The sequence below is a fragment of the Manihot esculenta genome, chromosome 12 (genome assembly GCF_001659605.2).
Source record: "Manihot esculenta cultivar AM560-2 chromosome 12, M.esculenta_v8, whole genome shotgun sequence".
NCBI lineage: Eukaryota > Viridiplantae > Streptophyta > Magnoliopsida > Malpighiales > Euphorbiaceae > Manihot > Manihot esculenta.
Genome location: NC_035172.2, coordinates 14,204,573 through 14,217,109, shown reverse-complemented (window position 1 = coordinate 14,217,109; position 12,537 = coordinate 14,204,573). Strand labels below are relative to the sequence as shown.

Here is a 12,537-nt window from a genome sequence, read left to right as displayed (position 1 = left end):
GGATCCATATCTTCAACTAGGCTTTTCTCATATTGATTTACTCTTTTATTTTAATTATTTACTTTCTGTTATTACTCTCATTATTAGTTACTGCAATCAATCTCAAACCCCCCCATTTTACTTTTATTGCAATTTATTTTTATTCTGCTTCCAGTTTATCTCATTTGATCCCACTTTCAGTCTTTTATCTCATCTTTAATTTATTATTGTTTCAGTTTATTTTATTGGTCTTGTTAAGAAAAATAAATAGGTAATCAATTCTCTGTGGATTCGATCCTTTCACCACTATCTGCAGTTGTAAAATTGTTGATAACCAGAAAGGTTATTTTTGACCGGCTTCGACAACCGCGAGTCACATTCCATGTTGTGTGCTCAACCATGAGACCCCAAGGTATTCCCGAAGATGATATCAAACTTAGAGCCTTCCCTTTTTCCCTTGACGACTATGCCAAGGAATGGCTATTCTACTTGCCACCCGGATCCATCACATCATGGGCTGATATGGTAAGAGCATTCTTGAGAAAATTCTTCCCTACCTCAAAAGCCATTGGCATCCGTCGAGAGATAAGTGGCATAAGGCAAAAGCACTCTGAAGGCTTGTATGAGTATTGGGAGAGGTTCAAAAAGTTATGCACAAGCTGCCCTCAACATGATATTTCTGACCAATCTCTCATTGAGTACTTCTATGGAGGTCTACTACCCTCAGAAAGAAAGTTTATTGATGCAGCCTGTGGAGGATCAACTGAGAGAAAATCACCTCGAGAGATGAGGGACTTAATTTCCACCATGGCCGTAGCTTCTCAGCAATTTGGAGATCAAGAGCTGCCAACAAGGAATGTAAATGAGGTGAGTAATTCCACTTTATCATCCCAACTTTCTGAACTCACCAATGCTGTCCGTAGCCTTGTTGTGAGTCAAGCCCAACAAGTCCAGCAGATTCAGCAGCCCAAGACATGTGGAATACGTGCCAACAACCACCCAACTGATCTATGTCCTTCCCTTCAAGAGGAGGACCAGCAAGTCAATGTTGTTGGAGGCTTCAATGGGCAAAGAAGGTATGATCCCTATGCAAATACTTATAATCCAGGCTGGAGGGACCATCCAAATTTCAGTTATGCAAGGGGAAATCAATATCCAAGCTACCAGCAAAGGAATCAAGCTCAAGCTGCACCTCAGAATTCCAATGCATCTCTTGAAGAGATTGTGAAAAATTTGGCAAATACTGTGCAGAATCTTGAGAAACAAATGGGGCAAATGGCTTCATCCTTGAACAAAATTGAATCACAAGGAAAGCTACCTTCCCAAACTGAGATAAATCCAAGACAAAATGTTAGCGCCATCACATTAAGGAGTGGAAAGGAGTTGCAAGACAATAGGGCTGAAAAATTGCAAAAACAGGGCATGGAAGAAATTCTGCCAGAAAATGATCAGGGCAGTGATTTGCCCAGTTCACTAGTAGAAACTGACCCGATCGCTGGTCAAACTGAGCTGTCCAGTAGTGATCTGCCCAAACCACCAGAGAAGGCAGAAAGTGATTTGCCCAAATCACCAGAGAAGGCAGAATCCAGTCAAAGGCAGAAACAGCAACCAGCAGAAAAATTCAAGATACCTCCTCCCTTCCCAAAGAGATTTGCAAAGTCACAAAAGGAGAAAGAGAAAAAAGAGATATTGGAGACACTCCGCAAGGTGGAAATCAACATTCCCCTACTTGATGCTGTAAAGCAAATTCCAAGGTATGCCAAGTTTCTCAAAGAGCTATGCACCAATCGAAGGAAACTTGCTGAACGTGAAAAGGTAAGTGTGGGGGAGTGTGTTTCAGCTGTAATCCAAAGGAAACTTCCAACCAAATGCAAGGATAGAGGGATGTTCGTGGTTTCATGCAAGATAGGCAATGTGGGAATAAAGAAGGCCATGTGTGACCTTGGAGCTTCAATAAATGTCATACCACTTTCCATTTTTAACTTGTTGAATGCAGGTACACTCAAGGGCACCAGTATTGTGATCCAATTGGCTGACCGATCCGTCGTCCATCCCAAGGGAGTGCTAGAAGATGTGTTGGTACAAGTTGACCAACTAGTCTTCCCAGCTGATTTTTATGTGATTGACATGGAGGAGGATAAGGGCAACATCACCTCTTATATCTTACTTGGGAGACCATTCTTGAGCACAGCAAGAACAAAAATTGATGTGCATGATGGCACATTGACTATGGAGTTTGAAGGGGAAGTTATCAAATTTAATGTTTATGATGCCATGAAATTCCCCAATGATGTTTCTCCTGTTTATGGCCTTGATGTTATTGATGATTTAAGTCAAGAAATTTTTGATTTTGATCAAGAAAACTTACTTTATGAAGGTCTTTGTAGGAAAGGAGAAGTGGACAGCAACATCACTGAAGCAGAAAAAACAGCAGACTGCTGTAACTTGCTGGATGTGGGTGATTTGCCCAGTGATTTGCCCACAACACCAGATAATCTGCTCAAATCACAGACCAAATCACTAGAGCAGACAGACTTGACAGAAAGTGATTTACCCAGACCACCAGATAATCTGCCCAAATCACAGCCCAAATCAGACAGCAAACAGCAGAAATCAGCACTAGAACTGAAACAATTGTCAAGCCACCTCAAATATGCCTACTTGGGAGCTGGAAATTCACTTCTAGTCATTATTTCTAACCAGCTCAGCCAAGAAGAAGAGGAAAAGCTCCTTGATGTGTTAAAGAAGCACAAAAAAGCAATTGGGTGGACCTTGGAGGACATAAAAGGCACCTCAAGACCATTCGGTGGAGGCTCATCTCACCAGAATCAGAGACAGGATACAGCACATGAAGCTATTGACATACGGAGTCCACAAACAAGCAAGGTTTTCAAGGTTAATGGGCATCGTTTGAAGAGATTCTATGAAGGTTTTATTGTCCATGTTGTGGAGGAGGTTCCCTTGGATCCCCCTTCCCAAGACTGCTGAGCAAGACACTGAAGTCCAGCCCAAGACAGAAAACAGGGCACTACTGGGAGGTAGCCCAGATGTAGTGATTTGCCCAGTGATTTGCCCACTGCTTGCCCAAATCGCCGGGCAAATCGACTGAATATACCATAGTCACAAGTGATCGGGGCAATGATTTGCCCAATTGCCCAGATAAAGTGACCAGATCACCGGTCCCATCGCAAAACCAAGCACATCATCAGCAAAGGGCGTGAACAGTACCAGCCCAGCAACTACAAAGGAGGAGTGATCAGGCCAAAGTGATTTGCCCACTGCTTGCCCAAATCATTGGGCAAATCACCCTGTCAAGAATTCAGAGGGCCAGCATTAAATGATCAGGGCAGATCACATACCCAAATCACTTTAAGTAGTTCTTTTCTTTATTCTTTTAATTTTTACGCTATCTACTGTTTTTCTTCTCTTCTTCTTCAAGATTTCTCTTCTCCGACCACCACTCACCCACCGGCAAACTCAAGACCACCATGGTAAGAATCAAGATGAAGGCCACCGGCGGACCATTCATGAGGAAGAAATTAGGGCTACCGAAACCCATCCCCTCCGACAGTGATGACGAAGCACAGGACACCACTCCACCGGCCACCACCAGCACCGACACGCCACCGGCTACTGAAACAGCAACAGGACGCACCGACTCACCGGCCGTCCAGACATATCACGGCCAGAAACGGCCAAGAACTCAGTCGCCACCTCCACCGCCGAGATCAGAGCCAGAACCAGAAACCACCATTGCCACACATCCCGCAGGTCATGAGGAAGGCGATGCAACCACTGATGTGCCCAGCAATTTGCCCACTGATGCGCCCACTAGTACGCCCAATGATTTCACCAGCAATGTGCCAAGCGCTATGCCCAGCGATGTGCCCACTGATGCGCCCACGGACTTGCCAAGTGATACACCTAGCGATCTGCCCAGTGATCTGCCCAGTGATTTGCCCAGTGCTTGCCCAAGTCACTGGTCAAATCACCCACAGGCCAGGAAGTCCCTTTCCCTTTTCTCCTTCATTTCTCTATATATATATATTCAAACATTGAGGACAATATTTGGGATAGGTGTGGGGGTACTGGATAGTATTTATTCACTGATCACACCACCTTTTTTATTTCTTTTTGTTTCTTTTTGTTTCTTTTTGCATTTTTTTTACCCCTTTTTGCACACACCAGAATTTTTTTCACACTTTTTGCACACACACACAGAATTTTGTCTTGGTTTTTGCTCTACTCAACATAGATAACAAGGTTAAAAGAGTTTCCTTATCTCATGACCCCATTGATTTGCCACCCCTTTAAGCCTAAATTGAATCATTCACAGTATGTTACCTTCACTTAGAAAGTTCTTTACTTGAATTGAATCCTTAAATTTGTTGTGGTCAAGGGAAATAAAAATAAAAATACATGCAAACACAAAGTTAGTGTAACTCCCTATGAGCTGATTTGCCCAAACTATCATAAAGCACAAATCATAAACTTGTTCCAATGGTTTAAGACTATGAACTGAGCCTAATAGCCACTTGGAGAAGTGACTGACTGAGTAACCGGGGGTGTATCACCCATGTACACAATCGCGTAAAAAGGTCAGTGACCTTTCCAAGCAAATAAGTTTCGATGGTCTAGACTATGAACAGAGCTAGTAGCCACTTGAACAAGTGACTAACTGAGTAACCGGGGGTGTATCACCCATGTACACAATCGCGTAAAAAGGTTAGTGACTTTTTCAGGCAAGGATAAGAATAAGTGCTGCTGAAAATAAAAATAAAAATAAAAAGGAAGAAAGAAGAAAAGGGGCAAGTCACTCCTAGGGGCTGCACTAAACCTAACATAAAAGAATAAGCATGATTGAGTCAAAAACCTTTCTCTTGATCATAGTAGGTGAAAGGAAACAAGGAAAGGAGAGGATGACCTTAGTGCATGTACTCTATACTGTGATAGTTCAGATTAGGAGTCTAGGGGGGGCTGATTAAGTGGTACTTAGGCTCAAAAGAAAAAGGGGCTTGATTGGCTAAGTTATTTGTTGCTTGAGGACAAGCAAAAAGCTAGGTGTGGGGGTATTTGATCAAGCATAATTTAGCCACACTTTTATCATAATTATTATTGCTTATTTACACATTTTTTAGTTTAATTTATGGTTTTTATCTTGTTTTTACAGAAAAGGAAGAAATTAGAAAATGGGAGAAAAAGTGCAGAAAAAGTACAGAAGGATGATTTGCCCAGTGATTTGCCCAAGATCACCAGCTAAACTGCTCCAATCACTGCCCAGATCAAGCTAAAGCAGAAACCCGGAGGCAACAGACAGCAGTGATATGGGCAGTGATTTGCCCAAGAAACTCGAAGATCACTGGCCAAATCACTCGCAGAGACATAGAGGACTGACTCACAGAGAAGCGATCTGGTCAGTGATTTGCCCAATCACTTGAAGAAACTGGTCAAACCACCGGGCAAATCACTTTGAAAGCAGAAACTTGACAGCAGAGCAGGAAAGACAGCAGAAAACAGAAATCCGAATTTTCAGAAGTCCAAATCCAACCCAATCACTACCAACATAAAACCAAGAGCCACGAAAGAGCTTCTCATCCAAGGAATTCCAATTGCAATTAAATTCAACATCAAAAGAGGAGTCAAACACCAAATCAAAAAGGGATTTCAAAACCCTAGATAGATAGAATTCTTCAGCTATAAAAGGAGAACCTCCAAACCAGCAAAGAAGCTTCGGATCAGTAACTCAACTCGCCAGAAACTCTCCAGCATCTTCCTTTTTTCCTTTCTTTTCATCTTTTGTGTACTTAGTCCACCATGAGTGGCTAATTTCCTTCCTTTCTAGTTGAAGTTGGTGAATTTCAGATTTTGTGATGAATTGGGAGATTTAAATCTCCATTGTTAAACTTCTATTTATCTTCAATATTTATGCAATTTGAGCTTTCCATAATTATTACTTTGCTTTTAGAATCAATAAGGGCCCATTGCTTTTAAATTGCTTAAGTAATATTGTTTGAATGATTTAAGTCCGTAATTGCTTAAGTTGTTCAAATACACATTTAATCAAATTGCATAATCTAAACTTGACCACGCGGTTGGCAAGGATAGAATTGGGTTTCTCTAAGTCTTAATGCAGTCAACAGTTGTTCGATGCTACAATGCCCCAAGGACGTTCCTTGGCAATTTGTTGATTAGTGTTTGATTAGCGAACGTTTCCTAATCAAACTAGAACTAAGGAGGAATTTGGATTGTGAGAAGCGTCTTCCACATCCTAAACTAATTTATTGAGATAAATAGGAGTATTAAAGAATCAATGATCAATTCTAAACAATCTGAAATAGATTCATACTTCAACTAGAAGCTTTTCTCTTATTGATTTACTCATCTTTAAATTATTTGCTTGCTATTGTTAATTAGCTTTAGTACATCTTCAACACAAAACCCCCCTCTTTTATTTACTTGTTATTTACTTGACCTAGTCATTATTAGGAAAATCATTGGTGTCAATTCCCTGTGGTTCGACCCTATTGCCACTATCTACAAGTTTATTGTTGATTGTTTAATAGGTTTATTTTTGACGGCTTCGACAACCGCCTATCAATTACAGAAGCCAATGACAAATATAAAGCTACAGCTGATAAACATAGGCATTTCAAGTCCTTCAATGTTGGTGACCAAGTTATGGTGTATTCACGTAAGGAGCGTGGTGGAGGACCGAAAAAGGTTGACGCCAAGAAGATTGGTCCATTCCGGATCATTCAGAAGATCAATGACAATGCCTATGTTCTTGACCTCCCACATGAGATGAAAATTTCCAAGACGTTTAATATGGCAGATCTATTTCAGTACTATCCTGCTGATGACAACTCGAGGTCAAGTTTTTTATAAGTGGAAGGGAATGACATGGAGCAACTAGCCTTGGATTTTATGGCAGACTTGGACTGGGGCTAACTTTTGTATTTTAATTATTTTTTTGGATATTTTAGGTATTTTCATAATTTTGCATATTATGGTTTTGTTTTTATTATAAATAGTCTCCATTGGCTATTAGAAAGAGACTTTTCAATCTTTGAGGAATTTCAATAAGACTTTTAGTCTTCTAACCTATCTTTTCTCTTATTTCGTTTTAGCCAAACGATATTGGTTAAAACTCCTGAGAGAGTCTAAATAGTCATTTATCAGAATGCTATAGACATTCCTCAAAAAGTCTCGAAAAAACGACAATGCCCATCGATTTTGCAAATAACATTTACAAATGGAATACAAACTTATGGGTCATTTATATCATAAATGAATTATCCATAAAATCTGTTTATGAATATGAGAAAAAAAAAGTATTAACGAAAAAATACAAATAAATTTTTAGTTTGTGAATCTGTTTGTGTAACTAACGGATTTTTTTTATTTATGAATATGTTTGTAGTATAGATGGCTTTTTAATTTGATTTGAAACAAAATTATAAATAATGTTTACATAAATTATATTTGTGATCTATTTGTAAATTAAATTACAAATGAAATTTTATAATTTACAAACATATTTATCTATTTGTAAGAAAAAATAGTAATCTGTTTATGTCACAAACAGATGGCTGGATTTGATTGTGTTACAAATAGATGACTGAATCTGTCTACGTCACAAACGGGCTTTTTATTTATGAATTATTTGTATCACAAATGGACTTTCTATTTATAAATCCGTTTGTAATATAAATTGCCTTTTAGTTTCATTTAAATGAGGTTATTTACGTAAACAAACTTTTTTCGCATGTCATCCACTTTAAAATAGACATGTAATCTGTTTATAAAATTAAATGAAAATAAACGGATGTATAATCTATTTTATAGGCATAAATGAACTTATTCATCAACAAAAATATAATCTATTTGTAAAATTAAATTAATACAAATGCCTTCTCAAACGGACGTATAATCCATTAATAGACATAAACGAATGTGTAAACTATTTAGAAAATTAAATAAACACAACCACCTTCTCAAACGGACATATAATCTATTCATGGGCATAAATAACTTATCAAATAGACTTTTAATCTATTTTTAAAATTTAAATAGATGTAAATGACTTATGAAATAGATAGATAATCTGCTTGTAAAATTAAATAGATACAAATAGTTTTACAAAGGGATGAGAAATCCATTTGTAAAATTAAATAGATATAAATAGATTAGTAAACGAACATATAATTTATTTGTAAAATTAAATGGCCGCAAATAAACTTGCAAATCGATGTTTGATCCTTTTATAAAATTCAATGGATATAAACGGATGTATAATTTATTTTATAACAGTAAACAAATACAAATAGATTTATAAATGGACGTGTAATCCAATTATAAAATTGAATGCATACAAACATATTTACAAACAAACTGTAAATCATTTATAAGCAAACAACTTCTTAAAGGGACCATAAATAAAATCATAAATGGACATCCAATTCGTTTGTAAAATTAAATAGACACAAACGACTAGTCAAATAGATGTATAATCTATTAATAGCCAGAAACAACTTGTCAAATAGACATGTAATTTGCTGGTAATTAAATAGATACAGATGATTCCTTATTCACAAATAAATGAGTTATTCATTTGTAAAATTAAATGGATATAAATAAATTTGCAAATAGACTAGTAATCCATTTGTAAAATTAAATGGATACAAATGGATTTACAAATTGATATATAATCCGTTTGTAAAATTAAATAGACACACATATACTTGCAAACTGACATGTATTTCCAAACGAACGAGTATCCGTTAATAAAATTGAATGAAATCAAACAAATATATAATGAATTTATAAAATTAAATGGAGACAGACAAATTCATAAATAAATATATAATTCATTTGTAAATCGGATTTGCAAATGGATGGATAATGCTTTGTTTAAATTAAAGGGATATAGAAAACTTTGCAAATGAGTGTATAATTAGTTTACACAATTAAATGGACATAGATGTCCTTAAATGGATATATAATCTGTTTATAAAATTAAATAGAAATAAATAGCTTCATAAATAAATATGTAATCTGTTTGTAAAATTAAATAAATATAAATAAATTCATAAATAAATGCAATCTATTTGTAAAATTAAATTAATACAAATGACTTCTCAAACGGACGTATAATCCATTAATAGGCATAAACGACTTCTCAAATAGACTTGTAATTCATTTGTAAAATTAAATGGATATAAATGGCTTCTCATTCCCAAACACACGAGTTATCCTTTGGTAAAATTAAATAGATAAATAAATTCATAAACGGATGAGTAATCTATTTAAAAAATTAAATAGACAAACGAATTTGTAAATAAATGTGTAATTCGTTTGTAAAATCAAATAGATACAAATGGACATATAATCTATTTATAAAATTAAATGTATAGAAATGGATGTATAATCTATTTGTAAAATTAATAAATGTGTAAATGGATTTATAAACGAATGTGTAATTTATTTATAAAATTAAATTAATATAAAGGAATTCACGAATATGTTGGGAATTAATCCAATTAATATGCAGCGAAAGAATAGAAAAAAATAATTTTTTTTTTTACAACAAGGATCACGTTTTAAATGGTTAAAGTAATAAAGTATAGAGAAAAATAAATACATTATTATTTTCTTTGCAGCTAAAATACGAAACCGTTTATTTTAGTTGTATTATTGCAAACTACAAACCGTTAAAGTGTACGATCTCTAATAATATCTAGATAGAATGTCAATCGAAAAATCTTAAAACTATTCTAAGGAAAGAGAAGTAGAAAAGTGTTAATCGCTAGATCTCTACCTTTTCTGAGAAATTCTAATGGCTAACTCAAAGAGTCTCAATTTCTCATAAGATGACTTTTTATACTTAAAGGCTAGGGTTTCAACATAATAATTTTATATATTTATTTAACTAATGAAGTAAATAAATTAAAATTATGGCGCTGAACTTTAATAAATAAGTCATATAAATTTTAAGATAAATTCAATTAAGTCCTTACTTAATTTATTAGGTTAAATAGTAATCCTTTGCAAATTACAATTTTACTCTTAATGTCACAAAATTTATATGCAATTAAATCCTACTTATTTGATTTCTTATTTTACTTTTTCATGCTATTTTTTATGTTTGTGACCCATTAGGTTCCAAAAATATTAACGACAAATATAATTAACTAATTAATTAATTTGAAAGTTAAGAACGTTGTCTAGCAACATGCTAAGACCACTCAAATATTTGAAATATCAATAGTGGTCTGACTTAACCTTTCAGTGCATGGTTTCTTAGTGTAATTAATATTATTTCATCACTAATGTTCCTATTTAACAATCAATGCATGGAGCATGTCTGCTATGTTAAATTATATTAGTTCTCCTTGCAATAGCCATTGACAAATTGAACGAAATTCCAAATCTAATTTGCTAATTTCATTCCACCTTACGTAAGGATTTCATAATCAATGCTAGCAGAAAATATATGGAATATTTCCTAATTAACCTAGGTGATGAGTCCTATCTCAATCATATAAACATCTTCATATTTCTACTATGCCTACTTTTTCTCCATTTATTACTCATGATCTAAGTAATGTGTAAGATGAATCAAACATAGAAGTCCCTATATAAGATGACTTATTGATTTCAAGTCAGAAGATTATTTACACAATCATTACTTGAGTTATCCATAGACACAGGTAGTTCTTCATATGGAATTCTCAGCAAACGAGTTCAATATACTTATTTATAAAATCAGTACCTACATATTAGTTTTAAATATTTCACATATCTCAACTTATGATATTAGTTGCTTCCTTTGAAAAGAAAATAATATAATATGTACCAGTCTTAACAGTCTAATCATTGTCCAATAATGATAAGAACATTAATCAAGAATATTTAAAGACATTACTTAAACACAATAAAAATCTCACAATTATAAACACATTATAATTTTCTTTGCATAGTAATGTAATCTCATAGAATTTATCTTTAATCGAGATTTAATTAAATGAACATTAAAGATGAATAAATATATTTTATTAATGTATTAAATTCTTAAAGTACATGAAAGATAATGTCCAAATACAACTAATAGATTGACTGTAGGGTATATAATTAACAAAACGAATGTGCAATTTATTTGTAAAAATAAATGGACAGAAACAGATTCACAAATGGATGTACAATCCGTTTATAAAATTAAATAGATACATACAGCTTTTCAAACGGACATATAATTTGTTTGTAAAAACGGACATAAACGACTTCTCAAATAGACACAGAATCCGTTTATAAACATTAAATGGATATAAGCATATTTTCAAATAGATACGTAATCCATTTATAAAATTAAATAGATACAAATGGATTTGTAAATAGACGTATAATCTGTTTGTAAAATTAAATGGAAGCAAATAAATTCGCAAAGGGAAGTGTAATACATTTATAAAATCAAATGGAATTAAATGGACATATAGTGAATTTGTAAAAGTAAATGGATACAGATAGATTCATAAGCGAATGGTGTAATTCATTTGTAAAATTAATGAGTAGAAATAAATTTTCAAAGGGAAGAGTAATCCTATTTTATAATTAAATGGACACAGATGACTTTATAAACGGACGTTTAATCTTGATAAAGGACTAATTAGACTCCGTTAGGAGTTTTAACCAATATCGTTTGACTAAGATGATATAAGAAAAAAGGTAGGTTAGAAGACGAAAAGTCTTATTGAAATTCTTCAAATATTGAAAAGTGAGTCTCTAATAGCCAAAGAAGGCTATTTATATTAGAAAAAAAATTCTAATATGCAAAATTACAAAAATATCTAAAAAATAATTAAAATGTAAAATTGACCCCCTAAACGATGGAATTTCCATACTGAACTTTGTGATAGACATATGGCCTTTGTCACACTTTTGAAAGTAGTGCGTCTTGAAATTCCCTTTCCAAAAAACTATTATGGATCTCCATCAGACGTCGGCAGCAAAAGTTTAGGCCTGGTCCAAGTCTGTCGTAAAATCCAAGGCTAGTTGCTCCGTGTCATTCCTTTCCACTTGTAAAGAATTCAACCTCGAGTTATCATCAGCAGGATAATACTGAAATAGATTCGCCACATTAAACGTCTTGAAAATTTTCATCTCATTTGGAAGGTCAAGAACATAGGCATTATTATTAATCTTCTAAATGATCCGGAATAGACCAATCTTCTTGGCATCAAGCTTTTTTTGTCCTCCACCATGCTCCTTATGTAAATATATCATAACTTGGTCACTGACACTGAAGGACTTGAAATGCCTATGTTTCTCAGTTTTACCTTTATATTTGTCATTAACTTCTGTAAGGCATTGTTGTACCTGTTTGAAAACATCCACGTGCTGCTTTGCCAAGTTGCTTGCTGCAATACTATTGTAAGAACCTGTGGGAAGGGCAATAAGATCAACTGTATGCGCTGGAACTTTCCTGTACACAACTGCAAATTGTGACATCTTTGTGGAGCTGTGGACAACACTGTTGTAAGCAAATTTTGCTTGAGCAAGAGC

The 12,537-nt window shown here is 34.5% G+C and overlaps 1 protein-coding gene across 1 annotated transcript; it reads left to right on the top strand.

Annotated features, from left to right (window-relative positions):
• The first annotated feature begins 3,482 nt into the window (after nt 1-3,482).
• On the top strand, nt 3,483-10,420 carry LOC122725264 (putative uncharacterized protein DDB_G0290521). Its single transcript, XM_043962300.1, has 2 exons — nt 3,483-3,894; nt 10,380-10,420. Exons 1-2 carry the CDS (start codon nt 3,483-3,485, stop codon nt 10,418-10,420), a joined length of 453 nt encoding a protein of 150 aa, XP_043818235.1.
• Nucleotides 10,421-12,537: the final 2,117 nt, after the last annotated feature.